The following is a 25,430-nucleotide window of genomic DNA, read 5'->3' on the forward strand; positions in this document are numbered from 1 at the left end:
GTCATATCCGCTCTGCCAATGGCAACAGCTTTTAGTAGAAGTAGTATGATGTGAGGTGGGATCCCAGTGGCTGGAATAACACGGATGATCATGAGTGAAGACAGTCCAACTGCAGGGAGTTATAAAGATGAAATTCTGCAATCTCCGACAATCCCACGTCTGCTCTCTGCATTTTCAGAGACAAACCTCTGTCACCCTTATAGAGCGCGGTTCATTGGAGACTACCGCCAAAATTTGAGAGTGGAAAGGATTGAATGGCATGCCTGCAGTTCTGACTTCAACCCTATTTAACCGTTGATGGAATCGCTTGGCAGTGCTATTTTTGACAGAGTGAGCAACACAACCATATTGGCTGATTTGTAACAAAGGGTGACAGAAGGAGATTCCATCTCACATCAGTGAGTGACCGAGCCAGTGACCAGCTTGAGGAAGAGGCGACAAGTTGTTGTAGTTGCATACAGTTCTCTCATTAATGACCCCTCTAGTTGAATAAATGAAAGGATCATCAAAACATAGATTTGCATATTTTTTGTGCTTTAGTATAGCATAACGTAATGGTGCCCCATCATTTTTAGGGGTATTAAATACCTCTGCTTAGGTGCAGTGTAAAAGACATGTTGAAACTTTTCTGCATGATTTCTTGCGCTTCATTTTAAGAGTCTGACATTTCTGTGGTTCTGTGTGTGAGAACTGTGATAGTGTAGTGATGGTTATGGTAGCAGTGTCACTGGACGGGAAATAAAATTACTTTCAATATCCAAACAATGTCCAATCCGAGACAGAAAAGAAAAAGTTTGTTGGTGAATTCATTTAATTAGCTTAGCGAGGGGCAAAATGTGCTGAAGCAAACCGCCTCAAAATAATTTATCCCAGTAGTTGTGTCTGGATTTAATATTTCAAAAACATTTTCTATGCCCCAGAGCTGTTTACACTGGATAAATTATTAATCCACAGGATGTAGTTAGAGATAGATATTGTTATCAAACCATTTTCCAGTAACCACAAGGCGGAAAAAATAAGCGTAAATAATACAAATAATGTGGAATAATGACAAGTTGAGTTTGTTCCACCAGTTTTAAGAGAGGGAAACACTTGGAGTGCAGTATTTTCACAGCATGGTTGTCTTCAAGATTTCTCATCTCATAGTCGCGGGTTGTCTGTTAGTAATACTGCATATTTACTTTTTAACAGAAAAGCTCAAATTCTCTTCACTCACCAAAAGGTGAAAAGCTTTTAAAAAAAATAAAAACTGAAAATTGTCTGAAAATGTAACTTCAGACAATTTTCTGATTTTTGTTCATTGCAAGCTCCTTTTCCCTTTGTTAAGCATCACTCTGGCTGGTTAATGTCCAGTTCGGTTCCCAGCCAAGATGGGAGTGTCTCCATTACCATCGTGTTCCTCACTGTGTGAATGTGGGCAGGAACATGGGAGGGCCGTGAGCGCACAAGAGCTGTGGTCAATTTTCCGCTAATGTCGTTTGCAGCTGAAATGTTCAATGGAGAATATCGAGGTTGTGGTTTTGGTGGTTTTAAATAAATGCAGATATTTGACTTTTTACAGAAAAACAGTAAAAAAATGCCAAGTACTTAGTAGGTCAATGTCTAAAATGATGCTACATCTCGTGCTGTATTTGGGTAGCATCATGGCTGACTCAAATTAACCCAGATATTTCATTTTGCCTTATTGAAATTCATTGCTTGCCCAAATAATAAAATCATTCAGATTAGCTGGTTAGTTTGCTATAATTACAGATCTATCTATATTGTGGGTCTTTTTTTGTTTTAACGTGCTTCCTTTGGAATTAAGTAATGCGATCAAAAGATGTACACCAATATTCACACATGAACTTCACTGAAAAGACAAATCCAAAGATTTTTCTTTGGATATTTGCTATGTCGTTTCAGAGTTTCAAACCGGCTGGTACAAAACTATAGCTCTAACAAAACTTTGGCCAGAGCTGCACTGTGATTTGACTTTGATTGACTAATTTATAGATAAAAAAACAAAAAAAAAAACAGCATTTAGACCAATGAACACTTAAATTAAACACTGATCAGTTTGCACAGTATTGCTAACTTGTGTTAACACAGCTGACATTTAATAAGTATAATTGAAGTTCACAGTTTTAGCCAATTCAGAAAAAAAGATTCTAACCTTAAAGGTAAACTATAACCACAACAACCAAGTAAAAAGTGGTGTACAGTCAAAGTGGAACTACATGGACATTTTGTGTCATTGTTAATGTAAGACATTTGTTAGACAGTTGTTGTAGAATAAGCAAAATTAACAAAAGTAATACATATTTTATAGTAATAGTCATTACTCTCATCAGAAATGCACACCAAATCTATTCTGTATTACATTACGCAGAGACAATTAGCATTCTGTAGCACAAACACACCATCTTATTTTTTATAGTAAGTGTTGGGATAGTATAAAGCATTTTAACTATATTTTTCAAAGTATGTTTGAATAGCACAGCATATATATATATTTAAGTCTCTTATTGTGAAGGTCTAAAGAACATTTGCTCACTTTTGCTGTTATCAATGTCAAAATACAGTTGTATATACAGTATTTATGTACAGTTGGTCCTTTGTGGTGGGTGAACCATCACTGCTTTAGTTTCACTTCTTTCTGCTTCTGTCTGTTGACATGTCTGAGGCATCTGAATAACAATAGATAAAAAAAAAAAACATTGTCCAAAGTGGGATAAGTAAATACAATTTCTATCCGTTTTGGCAGAACCTCAAAACATTCTAATCCTTCACAATATAATATTTTTTTATCACGCACTCCTAGAAAAGCCAACCACGCTTTATGATGACATATCATTGGCTATAAGCCCTGTATGATGCAGCATTACTAAAATAACAACAATAAGGAAAGTTTGTGTAAGACTTTCATCTGCCAGATATTCTTTTTTTTTTTTTTTCGCAAGTCTAAACCACTCTGAGCTCTTTTCCATATCTGGCATTTTCCACCCATAATCTGACATAATGCCAACAAATTTCGGCAGCACTTCCATCTATTGCGTCAGTGTCTTTAGAAGTGTTGGCCGGACTTGCATCACCGTCTACAGTGGTTGACTTTGCTTGCAAATGGTAAGAAAAGTTCCACAATATTGTTATTGTACAGAGTTATACTGCATAAATCAACGGATTTGCTTGAGTAATGTTGTGTAGACAATCATTGCACCTTCTTCTACACACATCTTTTTGATGGCTGTGAAAACAGAGCACCTTTCCACCACTACTGGATCCTTTGTGAACATCATAGCTTGCAGAGTAAAAGCAGTAGAAGAGCAAAATGAGAGACACAGCATGCATGTAAGCAGCAAAACATGCAGCACATGTTTGTGGGAAAACAAAGCCAGGGTTGTGAGATCTGTAGAGCAAGCTGACTCGCACGCCTGTCATTGCCGCCTTGCTTACGCTCAAATTCTTATTTGGGATATTGATCTATGGAAATTAATTATTTACAGTGTGATTTACAGTGCATTATTATGTTTTAGGGCAAAGATTGACATATGGAGGGAACAGTCATTAAAGCTAAATTTAAAAAATGCCTTTTTTTACCTCTATTCTTGAGCTTTATGTTATAGATATCCTGAATTATATACATATTTTCATTAAACTGAACTTACAGTGACACCATTCGCAGCTAATGCTTTGAGATGGAAGAACTCCAAGAGGACCACAATCAATGAATCAATGGTTCACTTCTGAACAATTCTGGCATCAGAGCAGACCTCGAGGTGAGGATTAAGCCTATTGTATGTGGATTTTTCACCAGGGGATGGGAGTCCCTGCTGGCAAAGATCGACCGTCTGTGAGGTAATGGACTGTATTCCACCTCACAAGTCATTATGACGGCCATCAACAGCTGCCTTTTCATCTGCCTCTGTAAGTAAGACGTGCAAAGAGGAAACACAGATCGCATTACGAGCTGAAATGTGCAACATGAAAAGGTTGAACCTTCTTGGAAAGCTGTCAGAGAATTGTGAAGCACCCAGAGAAGTCCGTTTTGAGGGTCTTATTATGGACTGTGGAAGCAAAGATCTAGTTTAGCAATCTGAAAAATTGAAAATCTAATATCAGAGGCTTATTTCTCAGGATCTAACTGCATGTTAACAGTTCCTAGGATAAACTAAAAGATCCAGAGACAAGATGCCAAACATACTATATATAGTAGGAACAAGGACTTGATATTCACACAAAGATAACATTTACAAGTAAAAAACAAGTTAAGACTCCATAATTAGATTTTAAATAATCATATGCAATGGGAAATAGATGTAAAAACTCATCATTTTGTTTAATACCATCTTCACCTAATGCATCCAAACATTATGATGGTGCAACATGTACTGAAAAGTCTCAGTGTTGAGACTTTCACAAGTCTAGGTTCACAACAATATTGTATTTACCAATAGTTTTAACATTAAAGAGATAAAATATTTCCCTTTGACTCATGTGAAAGCTATGCTAAAATGATTGTGATACAAACTTTTAAATATTTTAAAAGTGCAGTTTCATAGCTTCAGTACAAAAGATTACCATCAATTGCTCCTTAAGTTGGAAATGCAAACTAGTTTATCAACAACCATGACCTTAAAATACAATATGGCTTCCAGGGCAGAACAATATATCAAATTGCAACCGCCATTGTAATATGTGCAGATTATAGGAATTGCAAATGACTGCTTTGATACAATATTTGGTAGTTTACGCTAAGTCTTATACATTCACATTATATATGTTTTCGCAATATATATGTTGAATATATGACTAAGGTCAACTTTAACAAGTAGAGTCATCACTCTTATCCTCAGTCCTTTGTTAAAGTGGCATATCAATAATATATAATATATATGGTCATTTAGATTAATTGTAACAGTCCATTTCCAATACCTGATATATGTTTTAAATAAATTGTATGCTAAAGTAGTAAGTGGTATCTTAATACTAATATAGCTATGATGACTATCTGTGCTCCTTGCTTATCCTGTGCTATCATTTTGGGTTCTGCATTTTATATTAACCCAATTTTAGAGACAGTTAAAATTGCCTTTTTAGGTCTCCTTAAATAAAGTATTTTATGGTAATACTTGCTACAAGCATGACATTGACGAAGCAGAAAGTGTGGATATAAGCTACAAGCTGTCAACTTAAAGCGTCGTCTGGATGAAGGATTAGGACACTAAAGGTGAGAGATGACTGACACTTGGAAAAAAAATCCACCATCAGCTTTGTTTTGAACTCAGAATGAACTCTCGGCTTGAGCAGACTTAAAAGTCATTCGATAGAGATGAACCGTCAGAGCAAATGGCATTACCCGACTCCCGATGTCTCCGATCAAAACTAACATCTAGACTCCAAATAAGCTCAACCAGAACATACAGAGTTGTACATAGAGCTCAACCAATAATTAAACATGATTTTTTTAGACGTCATACAAGCAAAAAAAAAAAAAAAGCTGATAGGCTAAAAGGAAAAAGTACATCTCATGCATTTGTACAACAAATTGAGTAAGCGAGCTACTCTGCTAAGATGCATCTCAATAGAGTCTTTTTCAACCATAGGCCTATTTGGCTCGTCTCCCCTACTTGTAAATATGTAAAACTGAAAACCTGCAGGCATTGTTTACAAAAGCATAGGGCAGGTTGTGCAAGGCTGGAAGCTAAAACCCGCAGCAAGCACTGTATAATTCCACACAACGCTTTACAACGGGTTTAATCCGTTTCACTTTTGTGTCACACTAATGTTTTATTTCAAAGCTGTTTTCAAGTAATTATTTCCTGTGTATGTGGGAAAAAAAATCTCTCCAAACCAACCTGGCCAGAGTGAAAAAGCTGCTGCTTTCTAAAACACTAGTTGTTGCCCTCTTTGGGGTCATCAGGGGACTCTTAAAGTCTAACATCTAATATGTACCAGTGTCCGTATAATGTCTGCTCTCAAACAATTAGACTGCACTACACGAAGCTTCAGAGCAGACACATTGTCCAGATCAATACCATAAAATAAAATAATGGGGCAGATCAATGAGTGGAATAGGTCTATACATATGTCAGACTTCAAGTGAGGTTAGGAGAGACCAAAGCCTTTACTGTTCTGTTGTATGTCCTCTTCATAGAGATAGGTGAACGAACACAGTTAACTATAGCCTAGCAACCCTTAGTGAAAGATGTATTAGGTTATGACAAAAAATTATTCTGTAATTGTTTAAATTTTGGTGAAATAAAATATTTTTGTCAAGTCTGAATGTGATGGTCTTGTAGGATATACAGAACAGATTTAATTTAATAATTTAATACATTATTGTTGTTTCATTTGATCCTTTATTTACTACTTGATTTTTACTTCCTTTTCATTTGATTTCGTTTTTATCTACTTGATGTCACAACTTATTCTCTCTGAGGCTTAATTTTTTTTATATACAAAATAAACTGGTTTTATAGTGTATGCATTTTACAAACTAATATAAATTACCACATTACATACATTTGTTGCAAAAGCCTCACATAAGGGAAAGATAATAAAAATGAAAAATTAACAACCTTTACACACGCTGATTTATTTTAAAATGTAAAATCTTGCACTGCATTTGAGGTAGAATACAGATTGTAAAACAGGGCTTGTAACTAAAAAACATCACTTCAGTCAGTCAGAATTAATAGCACAAAATCTACGGATGAGATAAATTAGCGAGACGAATTGTCTGGCGTGAAAAAGCCAACATGCATCATATCTTGAATTACATCTGGAACGGCCCGCCGTCCTCCAAAGGCTTTAGTACATCCGTAAATTAAATTGTCTAAATATTTGTACAGCAGAATTTCCTCTTCTTTAGAGTGATGCCAGGGCTGTGATGAAACACACATCTGCTCTCCATTACTCTGCTGGTGTCAGCCTCAGTCTGGCACTGCCACTGTCCCTCCCATCATCTGTAAACTTTATCCAATTTGTCAGTGTTGGCATAAACACGGTTCGCAATCCCGCCTTCTCTTTTCCACCACACACACCCCTCACCCGCCCTGTCCTCCAGCCCTGACGCAGTCCGTCTGTGCCCCTAAGCCTAGCGATACCTGATGGCGGGGCCCACCTGCCACCACCGTGTCATGAGCAGCTCCCTGGTCTGCCTCTCCAGCCCAGCAGGCACCAGCTGGCTGGGCAGTCTGCACGCTCATATATGGATGACGGGAGGCAGGACAATCATTCTTATTAACAATGACTTGACAAACTAGCCAAGACAAGCAGAGACACAGAATGTATCTGAATAGACTTTTGACATGATTATTACCAAAAAAAAAAAAAAGCATAGAAAAAAACAACTGAACTGAGGGCATTGCTATTGTGCCTGATTTAGAATGGATTTGCAAATGTTATTGCAAAAATTATAGATGTTTAAAGTACTGACACTGTGGAGCTAAATCTACATACATACATGATATGGTTCTCAGCTTTTTTTAATTGTAAGTCCTGAAATCCTTTTATCCTTTTCCTTACACTTTATAGTTATGTGAAAAAGTTAGAGAATTTTCAACACCATCTATATTAGAAATATCCAACACCTAAGTATCAATAACTTTTACACTGAAATGGATATTCAAAAGGGGCCATTACACAAAACAACTCATACAAGGTTTCATTCTTATACAAATTCCTGATGTATTTAGCTCCCATTATGAAACATTACACTGGAAATTGTCACTGATAGATAAATGCATTTTAATTTATAGACCTCTGGTTCTCCCAGACAAGCAACGTTTCCTCATTTATTCCCATAGCAGAAGGATCAAAGCTCAAACTGTTAATGCAGATCAAATAGAATATTATGACTGGCAAGACAAAAATAGTTCAAGCGAATGCTGCTTTATAGACTATAACACAGCATGACTTTTCCATGCTCACATGGGCCAAATACACTTCAGTGTACACGTCTCAAAATAGCATAGTATCATTTTGTATCATGAGCTACAAAAAAACCACTGAGTTAAATGCAAGCAAGACGGTGGCTAAAATATCAATTACATGAACTGCTGACACTGTAAAGAGACCTTGCTTTCAAAAAGTCTGAAAAAAATCAAATTCTTACTTTAAGACGGATTCCACACTGGCATCAGCACAATGTTTAGTTTACCTTAACAATAAGCTCTTATAAAAACCTGATGTATTTAGATATATTGGGGGAAATTACGTGAAGCACTCAGAAGCTCAATACTAAGCACAAAGTAGCAGGTAAATAGGAGTGCTTTAATATCCTGATAAGTATTTCAGTACCAGCTTCGCATGTGAACATCTTCACTCCCACTTATGCTTGTCTGTAAACATTGGATGCCATTTGCTTTGGGACAGAAGCATAGAAATCTAAGCCCTATTCCCTGAGCAATGTAGTAATTTCAAAGCGGCACCTCACCAACACTTGGAAACGAATGCACATCTCCCTCGAAAGGTCCATCTGAGCAGGTGGAGGCAGTTTGACACATGAGCAGAGGCTTTAAAGAATCACTGATCCGAGATTCCACTCTATTTGTCAGCTTCTAAACGGCTGCAGTGGGACGTGCGCAAGTAGATATCTGACCCAAGACCAGCCCGTATGTCTGAAAATGCTCATGGGAAGGACAACGACTGAGCAATTCTCATCTGACCTACCTAGACCCAAAATAATCTCCTGCTATTGTGATGAAAATGCTGTTGCATTTTCTGATGCAAAAGCACAGAAGTAATGGCAGACTTGGTACAAAGGGCTTAAAAAGGACTAAATTTGTCGCCGTTAAAATGTCTTTAACAAGCAACATCAACAAACATTTATTATTTCAGTCTTTGACAGTGGTGTATTCATCTCTCGGTCGTTGACAGTATATCCTTAAAAACGAGAACGTTTGACACTGAACTGCTATTATTTCAATTATGTTCACATATTACTCAGCTACGTGGGGTACGCCTCACACCTTCTCCATTAACTTTTTGAACTGCTTCCATCAGGAAAACAGAACTGCAACATTAAATTCAGAATCGCCCTACTGTGTCAGACTAATACCCCAGTGAAATCACTGCATATCTGCCTTCTATTTAATTGGACTTGGAAGACATGACGCCGTGAGAAAATATAGCTCCAGTGTCGCCTTATGGCCTGAACATTCTTCTCTGCATCTGCGAACACGAGCTGCTTGCTCTTAAACAAAGTTCCACTCCGATGAGGTGATAATGGTTGTTTATACATTGTTTACTCAGAAGAAAAAGACACATTTTCTCACCAAGCAGTTTTCACTTCCCTGAGATACATGAAGGATAACTTTACCAAACAGTATAATCTTCCCATATTGCATTTCTTAACCTACATCATGGTTGTTTTTCTTCTGCTGCTCCTAATGACCCATGGTTTGCTGTGTATTTACTGCCACCCTCAGTATGGAAGTGTTGGTGTCGTTGCGACTCATTTGATCACAAAAATCTGAGTCCCTGACTGGTTGACACAGATGGTAAAATTTACGTTAATTTATGTTACAGTCCTTGTGGTGGAGCGGACAGTAGAGGGGAAACATGAACTGGCCCCTTCTGCGCTTTCGACACCATCACATACAAAATCTGATCAAATAAATCAGGTTGCCATGGCAAACCCTTCTACACTGCATCAATGGGGCACAGTGCTACACAATCAGCTACAATTGAGATGGTCTCCAAATGACCCAATAATTACAATGTATAATGTCGACTTATGCTATATTGTTTCCATCTAGATATTCACTCACTAGTTGTGCTGAATGCTTGACACTGGATCTGATGCTTGCCTTTGTCTTTTTAATTAATTATCTGACAAATTGGAAGCTCTCGTAAAGCACTGAAATGTAAATCGCAGTCCGGTGTATTAAAGCATGCAGAACCACTGTGGATTCTACACCCTTATTTCCCACACAGCTACTATTCAGAACAGGAGGGCATCAGAGGCGACACACATACTTCAAAGACAAGACGGGGCTTTGAGTTCCACAAAATCTCATTTAATTTTTTTGTGTTTTGATCCAAGTCACAAGATATTTGTAATATGCCAGCAGAAATGGCAAGACAGCAAAACAGTGTGACAGACAGCGCCTTTGAAGTGCTGAACTGCTGATTAGATACAGCACTTGCTCAGTAAGATGATCAATTGATTAAATTTCAAATCTATACATAGATTTACAGTTTTCACAATGTGATAAAAAAAGGCAGTATAATGCAGGTAAGTCTCGCCGCGTACCTCTCACCTCACCGTTGCTACAACGTTATAGCATAATGAATGACTGGAGATTGAATTTTAGATACCCACAGCATTTCCCCAACACAACCACCCACCTGGTTGTCACATCACATCATTCCAAACCCACTGTGGGGGCTTTATGTCTGACAGGCTTACAGTTTCTTCATATTCTACACTACGAGTTGTATTTCAGGACTACAGCACAAACCTATCAGCTCAGAGTGGAGATTCGCCAACAGGGTCACTTTCTTTGCACTACATCCCACAATACATCCAACTACCTACAGTTCCCATGATCAGATCCCAGTATAAGTGGCAGAAACACAGTTTTAAATGATTTCCACCCATCTTCTATGAAATAACATGTCTATGTTCTTTCATAGAACTTTCTTTCATGTTTAATCTGGACCCTGTGGTGTATAAATAAACCAACTACTTGTCTATATTGCCCAGAAAACTCTACATGTAGCAATGGATGCAGTGAAAACGTAATGACCTTCACCAACTACCATCACCCACAGCTGCACCGTTCTATCAAATAATTAACATTTTAATTAGCTGTTTCTGAATTCTTAGTGCACAGATGCAAGGATCTTGCAAACAGTGAACAAGTGACACTTCTTTTACACTTTCTCTCTCCATACCCTCTGCCCAGAGTTTTGTAAAACACAGCTCAGCATTTGCACTTCATGGCATTTGAATACAAGCAATGTCACCTACAACTGAGGACACATGCTACAGCCATCTGCCGCCGTGTGCTGGTGCTAGCTTTACTTTACAGGATGAGAGGACTAAAAGGACGAAGGCCAACCTAAATTTACATTTGCCTGAAAACCACTCAAACTTGTGGTACTCAAAACATCAATTATACACCAGAAACCAGATATCTAAAAACACTGCTGAACATTCAAATTCAATATGTTAAATATTGACAAATCTACCAAAATTATTTGGGGTTTTTTCTAAATGCCGGAGATTTGAGAATCAATATGGGGAAAAAGTAACTTTTTTCTTTTTTTTTTTTTGGAAACTAAAACAGATTCCCTTAAATGTTTTTGGGTATCCTTTCAAAAGCGTATCAAAACAATTTGTTGAAATTGTTGGCCAATTCATCGCTGATTGAGGTTTGTAGGCCACTTCGCTCACAAATACCTTTTTAGCTCTGCCCACAACTTTTCTATTGGACTGAGATAAGGGATTCCTGTTGACCAGTCGAAAACATTGACTTTGTTGTCCTTAATTCATGGTATAAGAAAAACCAAGTTAAAGCTTGTTGCCAAGTTTTAACTTCCTGGATGTTGTTTGAGACACTGCTTCAATAGTTCAGCACAAAGTTATTTCCTCCAAATACCATCTTTTATTTAGTGCACCAGTCTCCCTGATTACCCAATACTGCCACAACATGATACTGCCACTGTGGTACATCAAAGTTATGATGGTGTTATCATCCTCCAATGCCAGCTTGCATCACTCAATGCTGATATGCTTTGTAAGAAAAAATAATTGCAACCTGCAGCAACATACTCAAATTTCAGCAGTAATAATCTTAATGACTTGTATCATTACCCTTGATATAAAACCTCAGTTGGGTGTAAAATTCTTATATGGGTTAATTCAGAAAGTCACAGCGCTTGATTCAAGAAGATGACCAAGATTATGCTTGCCAAAGGCAGTTGCGGCAAGTCCAATTTTTGTTGCACTTTTGGGCACTGATTTGATGAGTAACCATCTGTTGGGTGACTCTGTAAAATAAATGACAATAAAATGGGCCATAGACATAAAACCTGAGGAGGACTATCATTTTTTCCCCCTCACACAAGTCATTAAGTTTCTCATCTCCATGCAGCAGACAAATAGGGAGCCATTTCCAGTGACAAAAACATTAATGGGATTTGATGCCACTTTCACGGTTTTGGGGTAATTCACCACAGGCTGTTATGACCGTTACAGATTTCACTTTCTTGTCTCTTTGTTTTTCAGTCACACAGCAGGTCTTTTTCTTGTCCTAAAGCATTAACAAAAGACAGTAGAAAAGAAAAAAAAAGCAGAAAGAAAGAGAGAAGTACTAAGGCGGACAAAGGTAATGCCAACCCAAACCTACACCCTGGCAGAGGAGACAAGTGACAGGGGGAGATGAAATTCATCAAAAAAGCTCTAAACTGTGCTTGGAGAATTGTCTACACTTGAGTGAACCTACAGAGACTCTGACAGGATTCCAACTTGACCACAAATGAAAACAACATTTCAGCCTGAGGGTTTGATGCAGTCGAGCCAGTCATCAAGACTTCGTTGTTTGAGCATCCAACTGTAAACCATTTTCAACAAATAAACCGGGAGAAAGCTAAGGCGCTGCATAACTTGGTTATAGATGTCATGTTTTCGTGACACTGTTCCATATAGGTGCAGTGTCTGACTTAATTTATACTTATTTTTCAGTGCTATTAATCCATATACAGAACAAAGTGTCCAATCACTCATATAGCCTCTGCTTGTTTACATTGCAGGCAATTTCTGGTAAACTTCATAGTGTTGAACTGGAACATTACAAACGCAGACAAACTTTAGTGATCGGGTGAAATGTAAAACCATCATAGTTGTTTTAATCGTGTAAACCAGTATGAAATGCCTCGTTTCAAGAAGTGTGTCACACAAATAAAACTACCTTGCCTATGTTGATGTCAGTGAGACTCGTTAAGGGCTTACACATGGTGGGGACACTGATAGAGAAAATGTTTCAGATTTTTGATTTCCTATTAGTTCATCACCATTCTCCCAAACATTGAGCACCAGAAGTTTGCAAATAAGAGTTTAAGCAAGGCTGGTGCATTTTGAAACAAATAATAAAAGAATGATCGAGACAAAGCTCACATTTTTACTGTAAATTGATTTTGTCTTCTTAAGGTTGCAAACGGTGTGTTTTATTTGTGGTGGACACAACATAGTTGGGGTCCAGAGTGAGACTCACCATGAACTGAAAGACTAATAGACTGGAGCTCACTCCAGACATTATGTTTGTGTAAAACTAACAAAAATGTATTCATCGGAGTATAAATGGAACAAATAAAAATGTAAAAAAATGAACATTGTGTTACAACTACAAATGTCTTGAGCATATTGTATTTTTTATACATGAGCTCCTTTAAAAGATTACGAATCCAAAATCATTTTCTTTTTTACTGCAGCATTGTCAATGTCAACTCTGAGCTTTTCTGATCTTTAAAAACATCTCAACTCAAAAATGAGTTAAGATGTCACTGTCATGTCACTGAGATGCCATATCACTTTAGACTTTAGAGAGTCTGTGGAAAATTCAGACAGTTCATGGATTTCTGTTTCTCAGCAAAAATACTGGTGCATTTATGCACCTCATATTCAGAATGGCTTGGTTCTCACAGAAGGAGGCACGGATTCAGTGTCCCTCTCCCACTGTGAAGAGCCATTAGATTTTGCCACACAACAGCTGGAGAACAACTTCACCCCATATAGTCTCCATATAGATGGGTGATCACAAAATCGCTTTTTCAAGATAGATGCTTCCCGTTGGAACAGGCTGAAACAAGAGATGTTGCGTCCACTTGCTTCAAAGTTTCAGGGAGTTTCCACATAATACAGGGTGTTATGCTTCATATAAACACAAACGAAAGGCACAGTTTGGGCCGGGTGAGTTGTTCATGTGCGATGCAACCTTTTACAAATGGTAAACAAAGCAGACCAGTTCAAACGCTTCACGCTGACAGTGAAGCGTGGTGGCAAACCTGATTAATATTGATTGGGTTAAAATTTGTGCAGCCGCAGTGCCTGAAGAAATAGAAATTGAAGTCATTGAGCCAGCACCGAATTCCCCTTAACCTCTTACATGTATGATCTATGTTTTTGCATCCACCTGAATAATGTGTAGTTGCGCCACTGATCCTGTGCAGGTAGCAGAATTGTTAAGAAACCAATCAAATGCCACGAACCAATCAAAGCCCAGACCTGGATATGAATGAAATGGTTCAGATGGATCTCAAAAGAGTTGTTCATGAACAGATGCCCCCCCAAATATCAATATATTGAGAAAAAAATTTAATAATGACTAATTCAAATTTTCTCCCAAGCAATTTGAATGACTGACAGTCAAAAAGAGCACCGTCGTTTTGAGAGCTGCCCAATGCAGTAGGTATGGTAAACCTTCACATGTAAAACAAGGATTTATTATATAAAATAAAGGTCAGAGTAAGTTCCTTTCTAATATGTGAAAATCTTTTTTTTTTTTTTTTTGAGAGGCATGTGCCAAAGCATGTCTGTGATCATCAGAGCAATAATAATGGTCAGAAACAGAACAGAAATAACATTTATCTTCACACTTCAAATTACAGTTTTAGTCCCAAACAGACATTTGCCACCATGGTAAGCTACCCAGTGGGCTGGTAAAAGAGCACTTTCAAAATCTTTGACTGTCCATTTCGATGTCCAAACTACTGCCCTCACGCAACATTTCTCCCGACTTTCTGCTCACACTAGATAAATCACCATGCGAAGGCTCACTTTCCTAATTTTGGTCATGGAAATGAACATGGCCAGTTACAAGTTTCAAACCAGAGTGACATGGAAAATTTGCAAAAGGGTGCCCTAGGAAAGTAAAAAAAAAAAAAAAAAAACAAGTGCACATTAGCTGTTATTCACCAAAGGTTCATATTTTTGTAAATACCTGGTACTGATAGAAACATATTCCACCATGTCCTGATGTGAAATGTTGTCAAACTGAAAGTAGGAGGTTTACCATGAATAAAATTATCTGCACACCATCAAAAACACATTCCTGAACAAGTCCCTTTTTGCAAAACACCGAGATGAATGTAACATGCAAATGCAAACCCCATAGGTAGTAAGAATGAAATTAAGGTCAGCTGGTTTGCTGGAAAGTTTAGTGCTGCGTGTGGAGAAGGGACAGAGTTCACCCCCAACGCACCTTCTCTTGGGATTTTCGGTTTTACCGGCTGTGCAATGAACCATCGACCCTGACCACACACCTGCTTTTCCAACACAGCCACTTGTGATAAATTACCTTATTCTCCTATCCCCAGTTGTTTATGCTATACACCCAAAGCTTTATGGAGCCGCTGGAAGAGAATGGGGGTTGAGAGCAAATTGCAAGAAGTGGGTGTGAAGTAGAACAAATAAAGGAGTTATTGACTAGGGATAACAGAAGATGTTCAGAACAAAGAGGTCAAACAAAGGCAAGAAACCAGCAATGAACATCTCTGTGCATTAGAAATTTGAATCTTCATAGATATTCTCATAGATCGCAGCATAATATTCTCATCTCAAGCATCGTTTCAGTTAAGCCAGCGAGCAGAAACAATGGATGGTGACATCAGTGATCAAACCCTCCCAGAGGAATTCTTATCATCCCTTGCATTGACACACACACGCGCACACGCGCACACACTGCTATGGAAACAGCAGGAATGTGGACTTGCATCAGTGTTAAAGGGATGATACAACAGCACACAAAGCAGAGACAAAGGCACTGAAAACAGAGCTGACACCACTCAAAACTGCCTCCCAATCAGCTGAGTAAGACTACCAGCGTTCACATTTTTCCTGATTTAAAAAAAAAAAAAAAAAAAGCAAACCAGGGGTCATCAGAGGACTGAGAAACTCACTGACAGCAAAAACGGAAAGTTAAACTGTTTTCACATGTAGGAAAGGAAATACCGCAGGTCTGTTAGAGAGCTTGATCTCGGAAGTGTCAGAGGGAGATGTTGTTTCACAGCAGAACCAAGGCGGACGGACCATATCCGATCCCTCGGTTCACTGTACCAGCTGACTGCTATGGAAACAGCAGGAGTTGCTGCGTATGTGTGTGTGTGGTAGAAGTTTAAAGGAGCTGTAAAACCCATTTCTCCACAAACTGAGGGGACGAAGACAATCACGCATCAATGAAGAAACTCTTGCCAACATCTGTTACGCATATAGATGTCAGAGTGAGTATATAAGTTAAAAAAAAGGGGACAAAGCAGCTGCAGCGTGCACACATATTAAGAGGACAGACTGGGCAGCCATTCAAACGGCTTGGTAACAGTAACCCACAGCAACCCGAAATCCAGCCCTCTTTCCTTCTTCTCTCAAAAGACACCGATCGTCTGTCCAGCTAAGGGAGAAGTAGCACACAGAGTAAAAAGAGGTTGTAACTTTACCCACTCTGCCTCGACACAAGTGCGCCACACATCCCCAACCTCCCTCCACCTTCAAAAGTTCAAGGGGTTAATTATACAACACGAGAATGGATTTTGGGAGACCCGAGAGCGGACACGAGTCACACAGAAACCTCTCCCCCGATCTCGCTCAATCCAGCCACTCTCTGATTCTAAAATAAGCACTTTCCCCTCATGAGCGGCGACACTTTGCAAGCTGGATCTGGAGGGCACTCGCTCTTCTCCACATTCTTGCCGTCTCTCAGCACACGACTCGGGCGAGCTAGAATGCCCGGAGCGGCTCACTTACCGTTGTGGTTGTGCTGCACCGTCTCCAGCATGCTGGCGGAGGAGTCCGTTGCCCCCAGCTCAGCGAGTCTGCGGCTGGTGGCGCTCAGCTCAGACCGCAGGTTGGTCACCTCCTGGCTGGCCGACTGAATGGCCCCATCGATGCGCTGGGCCAGCTGCTTGTTGTCATCCATCATTTTCAGGATTTTTGCCTGGGGGACAGAGGGGAGTCCAAACACGGTGTCATGCCGACAAGTTGACCATTTCCTGACAAGGCATAAAATCCTTCTCTCTCAGTTCTCTCACTCTTTTCTGCTCATTAAAAAAAAACGCAAACTTATATCCTCTGAGCTGTTTGTCCTTTGCAGTTAAAGAGACGCATCTGGTTCAGGGGGAATGTGTGTTTGCGGGAGGGAGTATACGTTTCAGCAGAGATGGTGTGTGTGTGTCAGTGTGAAAGCATGCCTGCCTGTGTGTGTCTCTGAGAGCTCCGTAGCAGCGTGTGCGCTTGCGTGTGAGTGTGTGTGTGTCAGAGAGCCAGCACTGCCCCAGTGAAATGTGCACCCCGCAGCTGACTGTTGAAAGGACACAGAGCATTGAAAGATGACAAGAACGTTTTTAAATGGACTGTACCATTTGGGGAGAATGTTAGAGGGGGGTGTTGGCCATTCCATGGAAGTGCATGGAAGCCAGGGCTCCTCAGCACAGCTGGTTTTAGGAGATAGTGATAAATGTTTGTGTTTTGCACTAAAACGATTCACAGTAAGGTTCTATAATCCAATCTGCAATGAAGTACTGCAGCTTTTCTCTTTTGTCTGAGTGTACTGCATGGACCTCCTGTGGTGGCCTCATAAACAAAAGGAAGGAAATCATTAGTTTTGACAAAGAAGCAGTGACGAGAAAAACAATAAGAGTTGAAGATTGTATCACGGTGTCACAAATACATTTTTAATGTTCTGCTGAAACTAAGGAATATTTTAACTCGGCATAAGGCGTTTTATTTTTAAATGCATACATGTATAGGTTTCTCTCAATCCATCTCAAAGCTGTTTTATGAGGATTTATTGTTGGTAATAAAATGGAGTGAATTTACATTAAAATTGTTTCATAAAGACCTCATCCTACATTTATTTTTTGAGAGAGTTAGAAGAAGTAGTTCTAAAATTGGTTCACCGCTGTGCGGATGGAGAGTTTTGTGTTGCAGCATTTCGCTTGAAAAGAGAAACAGCGACAGAGAGACAGACGAGAAAAACCGCAGACACTTTAAAGCTGCAGTATGTAATGTTTATAAAATTATGTGTTCTTTACATATTTTCTATACCTGTCACTATTGTCATATGGAAAATTATCTGTGAAAAACGTATCAAGCTCCTCAACCTGCTCCTAGTGCTGCATTTGCTACCTGCAGAAATACACAACTCATGGTCAAAACCAAACAATTGGAGGCAGGTGGAAGGTCTTAGCACTGTCAATCAACCTTGGGTATGTGCTGCTCAATAGTGGCAGAGAAACAACTTACAGTTTATCCGCCATCATCGGATTGTCAGAACTAACCCTCTAAAATGTCTCGCACCGTGGGCCCAAAATTAACTTGAATTTTTTTCAGTTCATCCAAAGACCACCCACCATGTGGGGTGTATGTTTGCACTGATCCCAAAGCAAAATGATATTATGTTTGCCTTCAACTGTATGTGTGTTTTAAAAAGACTTTTATATTTAAACTAACTCACCAGAATGTGGGATCAGGTTTTCCATCGTGAACGAAGGAGCCAAGTGCTTCTTTCCACCTCAGGATATTTTTTCCACGTAGGCATTAAAATGTTGTTTTACATCGATAGACCCACAGTCAGTTTCTTAGCTCTAGCCAACACACGAGCTGATAAAACATATCAGAGCCAAAATGTTACTCCAAGTGATCCATCTGCAGGCCTCAGGGGGAAAATTACCAACCCAAGTCAGTATAAAGCTTTAATTTGACATTAGGTTGCCAAAACATGCACGCTCACTCAGCAGTGCAGCTGGGTAACCCGTCCTGCCATGTGCTGAGTGGAGGTTAGCCACCATGCTGCTTAAGCTGGAGGAGTGGGTGACTGCTGCGCGCTCCCGGAAATTATTACAGTAGCCTGAGGCGCTCTGTGAATGTGACTGTGCGCCTGAAGGTCAGAGACTGCGCTGCACACAATTGAATTGTCTCATATAAAAGTTAATGGGCCACCAACAGCAGTAAGTAAGCAAAGAAGACGGGAACAACACAAACACGCTCGCGACACTTCATCCATCTGCCCAGGCATCCCCCGCCCAGCTCACTCTGTAAGCGAACGTCATGTTATTTATAGACGACCCCGGTGCTGTGTGCGATATACCGGTCACACGGGACGACGGACACATACATGCAGGCAGGACGTGGGGGGAGGGCAACGTACCTTACATTAAAGGACTAATAAACTGGTTACTAGCTCATGTTCATGATTAAAACTTTTTGTAAACGCAGAACCATTTGAAGTACTTACATCGTTGATGCCTTTACAACATTTTTTCATTCTCCTTGAACTTTTTCACCTTGTGTCATGTTACAAGCGTCAAGATCATTGCATTTTATAAGAATTTTTATTGATCGACCAGTTCAAAGAAGTGCATAACTGTGAAGTGGGAAGAGTGTTTTATTTATCTTAAAAATTAAGATCTTAATAGTGCGGTGTGCATTTGTGTAAATTCAATACTTTGCTGAGCAACCTTTCCCTTTATTTATATTCTTGGAGTATTTCTCTACTAGAAAGAATAACATTTTTTAAAAACTGTTAAAAAGTGACTCAAGTAAATGTAACATAGTAAATGTAGCTTTTCAACCCATCTGTGCTTTCAACAAGACTCCAGTAAGGTTAGATTTGTGGAGTTTGTGCCTCACACATTTTTTCCAGCTGTGCTGTAGGTCTCAGCAGCTCCTCCACTCAGCCTTTAGGCTTCTTTTTTTTTTATTTATGCCATTTTTGCCAGTCTTTCAGCTCGTTTGTGCAGTCCTTTCTTAGTTAATTTGTAGCCATGCTAATTTCTTTCATTTTTTGAATGATGGATTTAACAGTATCAAGGGTTATTTTATAGTATCAGGTGCTTTAAACCTCAACATAAAATCCTCCCTGGTCTGCATAACTTGATCCTCGTGAGTTTTTCTAGCACATTAATTAGGTGCATTATGAGGATGGTTATCTTCATTTGGTTTTATTTAAGGGTATGAGAATAAAGGGAGTAAATATACATACGAATACCATTTTTTGAACTATTAAAAATTGAAATGTAAAGCATCTTTCCTTTTCCTTTCTGCTCCACTACAAAGGCAAGTACTTTTTTATTTGACTCTCGTGTAAAATCCCACTAAATTACATTGAAATCGTTTTGTATAATCTACCGATACATTGCTTGTCTTCTTTTTTCATCATAGAAAGATGTTACTATGTCAGAAGGATTTGTGCAAAATGAAAGAGCTTACAGAACTGTATTTTGGTTCCCTTTAAAAAAAAAAAATTTTTCTCAAACTTTTCAGACCAGACTGCAAAATACAAGTGGACTTCAAGTCAAACGGAAGCCGAATCATGCTTTCATCTTTTACATGGACACCCGTTCAACTAATTATGATAAATACTGTATATCCACCATCTCCTGTCATCGCAACGCAAAGTGAAAAATGATTAAAAACGTGTCGTTTGATTTGATTGGTTGATTCAGGTAGAGAGCTGCGCCTCATTCCTGTGGATGTGTGTTGAAATCTGTTTCTTTGTGTTTAGCACATAAGTGGACCTTTGTAGAAAGGTTCTTTTTCTGAGGTCTTGAATGTGTCTGCTGATCAATGAAGTGAATCAGGACATGAAGGATAAGTAATTAGGGGGTGTGCTGGGGGCTTTATATTAGCATATGAATAGTGAAAGTCGGGAGTGGAATCAGCGCGCAACCATTCTTCATTGTCGTGCAGCCGAGGGGGCATATGGCATGTCTTTTCCAGCAAAGTTCCCTGATTTAACTAAAAGTCGCTGAAGAAAGTTATTGTACTTAAGTCTGTGTGCAACACTTTTTCTGCATGGCTGACCTCAATTGTGCACTTACAGCAGAGGGATTATGTTGCTAAGGAATAAACCACCAAGAACACTTTACACTGGCTTTGTGTTTGTTGCCTGGAACTGGAATACAACAATTTCAGCTGCTGTGGCAAAACAGCAACATATAAACAGAGCATCTGTTGCCATTCAACCTATTTTAACCGAATGCATGTAGAAGGTAACATTTCTCTTTGTTTTTAAACCCAAAGGTTTTCAAAAAAACATTTCAAGCTTAAATTGATTTGGGATAATATTTCAGTTTAAACTCTCAACACTTAAGGGAAGCACTAAAAGAAAAGAATGTACTTTAAAAATCAAATGTAAATTTGATAACCACCAACCTGGAAAAAAAAAAGACTCTCTCAATTTTATTTATAAAACAAGAAAAAGCGTTCACACTTTATCATCTCACATCAGTATGACAGCTTCAGGTGAAATATAGTTGCCACTTTGAGAGGCTTAATTAATAACAACCACTACAAATGTGTAAATGAAGGGCAAATAGAGAGGAACTGCTAACTTGCTCTTTCCACAACTGTTCAAAAATATTAATCTGGCAGTAAGAAGCAGTGAGACACTGGTCAAAACCGTTCACTTGGGATCTAAGAAAGGACAACTCTGTGTGGAAGTGCTCTCTAAGTGTTTTCCTGCAAGTCACATTTCTTCAAAAAATAAATCTTGAATCCAGCAGTCATGTTCGTTTACAAAAATAAAACAAATACGGATTTAGAAAACGGGCTGCACAGTGGCGCAGTTGGTAGAGCTGTTGCTTTGCAGCAAGAAGGCTCTGGATTCGATTCCCAGCCCCGGTCTTTCTGCATGGAGTTTGCATGCTCTCCCTGGCAATGCGTGGGTTTTCTCCGGGTACTCCGGTTTCCTCCCACAGTCCAAAAACATGACTGTCAGGTTAATTGGCCTCTCCAAATTGTCCCTAGGTGTGAATGTGTGTGTGCATGATTGTGCGTCTCTGTGATGCTCTGCGACAGCCTGGCGACCTGTCCAGGGTGACCCCGCCTCTCGCCTGGAACGTTAGCTGGAGATAGGCACCAGCAACCCTCCCGACCCCACTAAGGGACAAGGGTGTAAGAAAATGGATGAATGAATGGATGATTTAGAAAACCATTACAAAGTGATGGTCAAAAGACTCCTGGACTGTCAAACGTCTACAATAAGCAAATGCTTTACATACATTTGTACTAATTATTTAACAGCCAATCAAAAAGCGCCATGTAATGAGCTTAAACAAGATACAATTTCAGGTGCTTATCTTCTTCAAATAGTGTCACAACTATAACTCACAGAAAAAAAACTCAATTTAAAAAAATTGTTTCCATCATGTTTCAAATATATAAAGGTCTCCTACAGCATGCAGTGATTTCAGATTCCAGGTCTCAGAGTTGGGGGATGTTTATATAGAGCTTAATGATACCTACACAACAATTTGTGTGAAGTCATTCAGACTGCCTCTGCATTGCAGAGTTCATGGGCTGCACCAAAATCACCTGCTCACTGAGAGCATCTGCTAAGGCCAAGCAGCAAGGTGGGAAAGATGTTAAAATGCAGAACCCTGCGAATGTGAACACTTAGTATTTTTGAGCCCTAGAAGTCAGAATAAAAAGTTTGATGAGGGGGAAAAAAAAAAAAAAAAAAAGGGAATTTGAGTTTTTATTGCTGAGCTCTATGTTGAAAGGCGATCTCGACAACACAAATTGTCTCATTCAGATGAAACCACACACAAATAAAAAAAATAATACACACGGTTGTGGGAAATTAGAGGGAAATGTTGTGAAAAGTAATTTGTTCTAGAAATTTTTTTTAGAAGGATATGTTCCCGACCAGGCTCACGTATTCGAAGACTTTTTGCTTTCTCAACAATGTTGTGAAAGTCCTTGGGTAAAAGGGTACATCCTGTTTCCTCCAGGAACAGATAAGAATTTATAAAAACGGCCAAAAAATGTGAAAGGAAGCCCTCTGTGTCGTCAGTGGGGATTTTTACATGCAATTTAAAGAACTTTTAAAGGAAATTATTTTTTTTAATTAAAGTCTGTTTTTTCCATCTGAAATCATGAGATGCTGATGGTTTTATTTAAATAACAATACAAACATTTAATGCCATCTATGTAACTATAAGAAGGAATTCCAGACTAGACAATTAAATGCTTTAATTATTATGTATTAACCCGTTTTTAGTTCCCCCTTTCAGGCTTCTTTTGTTTTCACTTGTTATGCTTGATATTAATGTTTTTATTGGTCTAATTTAATATTCCAACATTTAGGTATGCTACAGAAAAAGGACTTCAAACTCCAGTGGAAGCTATTATCCACAAATGGATAAACCATTGATTAGTGGTGAACCTTCCCAGGAGTAATCAAGCCTCCAATTTGGGTTTAGTTGGAACATTTTTTGCAGAAGCATTACCTAATAAATAATCAATTGACAAGTACTTTTCATATTTACTTTGGTTATCAATTTCAAAATGTGGTTGAGCTGAAATAGAAATAAGTAAAAAGTCACGCAAAATTAGAAGAACTTTTTAAGGATGCGATGATTTTTGAACAGCGTTACATCCATGTTTGGACCACGGCTGAGAGGAAGGCTCAGCCTTCCTGGTTTCTGTTACTGAGTTTTGCATTCCACCAGTAAAATCCAATTATTTAACACATGCTGAGAATGTAGAAGTCAAAACAAAATTTATAAACAATGTTGCAGGGTGCATATTTTTCCAAAGAAAGACTTTAGCACAACCCAGTGCCTGTTTTCTAGCAAGAGAAAATGGCTTAAAAAAAAAAAGAAAAATAAAATAAATAAAAAATGCCAGCTGGTTAGTAATTCTCTGATTTCGAGGCACATTGTTGCCCCCACACCTCATCATGTCTAACAAGTGACCACTGGTCGTGATTTGTATAGGAAGAAAGAGCGAGAATGGAGACTGAACTTTAAATACTCAAAAATATCACCACATTTGAAGCAAGCAGCATGTTGGAGGTTATAGGCAAAACAAATAAAGTGAAAGGTTGAGTACAGCTTTGTACACACTGTTTATCCATTTCTGATACGATGAACAGAGAGGAATACAAAACAGCCACCCTGATTAATATTTTAAGTCATACTACCAGAAAACATGGTTTTATTTTCCAACTATTACGTCACTCTTTAGCCCAGGAACAAATATCATAAAAGCAAAAATACCATCCGGGATGACACTGTTATGAGTTTTAATAGTTACACTTGGAGAAATGGTCAGTATTATTGTTTTAAAATCAAATTAAGCAACAGAATATAATATATAAAAAAAATATGTTTACATATTTTTTAAAATGCACTGCAGATGGCTAAAGTGCTCCTTCAGCCATCTGGAAAAATGCAAAACCACCAATCAGAGCCATGAGGAGTGTCTTAGCGCCGTCAATCACATTTGTGTAAGTGCTGCAGCTGTGACAATGATGGAGAAACAACTTGCCATCAAAGGTGGCCATGCTAACTAGCCTGATTATTCACGGCAGACTCAATGACACGACTCTTCTGCTAAAGTCTTTACCAACTCAGCAGATTCCTTAAACTGCCGTCTGCCGAGAGTCTTTTTATACTTGAAAGGACAATCAAAAATGAGAACTGTACTGAAGCAAGCTGGTAGGTTTTTATTTTTTGTCCCTCCAATCAATACAACAAATGAAGTTGTAAAATTGTGTTAATTTTAATGTTGCTAAATGTTGCATGAAAAAACACCAAGAAGGATCACAACAGTAGCGCAGCATGTCTAAAAAATAAATTGGTTAAGTTATTATGATGATAAAATATGTGTGTTGCTGAGAGACTGAGCATGAGAAATTAATAGAAGTATCAACACTACTGCTACCACTAATTGATATGATAAATTTATATTATGGTTCAGGGAGGACTTTTTGTGCTATAACTTAAATTTGTAAAATCACTTTTATTTGAACACATTTAAATAAAAGGTATAGTGAATGAATGAATGGTTGAGCGATCATTCAAATATTCTCACTGCAACAACACTCACTGTGCACGAACAGAGTTCAACATATTCACAACACGTAACTTGGTGTGAGAAGGAAAACAATCAGAGTGAGACAATTTCAAAGAATGTTTTCAGTCAGATGGAAAATAATCACATGTTGCTCTGTTCCGTTTTCATATTGAACGCATGGACACAAACAATAATTATTCAATAGAAAATGATCTCGGTCTTATAACGCAATCATATTTCTGCTTTGAGGGAGAAAAGGCGAGTTTCCATATGACACAAAAAGACGCACAGGTTCTCTATAAAGAGAAGGCCAATAAACAGACAGGAGTCTGCAGAATTATATTTACATTGTACAAATATATTTATATCCTTTTCTGGTGAAAATATCTGGACTGAACGATAGAAACCGGTTTGGGAGAAGGAGAGACACCGTTCTGCAGTCTAAATCCTGGAGGATTAAACATTTGGATAACTGGAAGGTCACAGGCTTCTACAAAGGTCAACACCAAGTCTTATTTAGCAAGGTGTGGTTAGCAGAAAATTTGTCAAAATCTTTTTAATTTTAATTGAGGCAGGTCTTCATTTTCACATAATTACAGTCAACTAAGAGGCTAAAGACTGTGCTGTAGTACCAGATGCGACTAAT

At 38.6% G+C, this 25,430-nt stretch overlaps 1 protein-coding gene across 5 annotated transcripts in view; it reads right to left on the minus strand.

The window, feature by feature from the left end:
- The window catches only part of LOC103467993 (kazrin), a 168,293-nt gene that overhangs the window by 101,726 nt on the left and 41,137 nt on the right, over positions 1-25,430 (minus strand). For all 5 annotated transcript variants that reach the window (XR_014088174.1, XR_014088173.1, XM_017305778.2 and 2 more), the window contains exon 3: positions 16,730-16,919. Coding sequence is in view for 3 of the 5 variants with exons in the window: in XM_017305778.2 (XP_017161267.1) it covers positions 16,730-16,919 (190 nt within the window). In the remaining 2 variants the exon portion in view is untranslated. The remainder of the gene's footprint in view (positions 1-16,729; positions 16,920-25,430) is intronic.

This window comes from Poecilia reticulata, chromosome 7 (genome assembly GCF_904066995.2).
Source record: "Poecilia reticulata chromosome 7, P_reticulata-male-v2, whole genome shotgun sequence".
Classification (NCBI taxonomy): domain Eukaryota; kingdom Metazoa; phylum Chordata; class Actinopteri; order Cyprinodontiformes; family Poeciliidae; genus Poecilia; species Poecilia reticulata.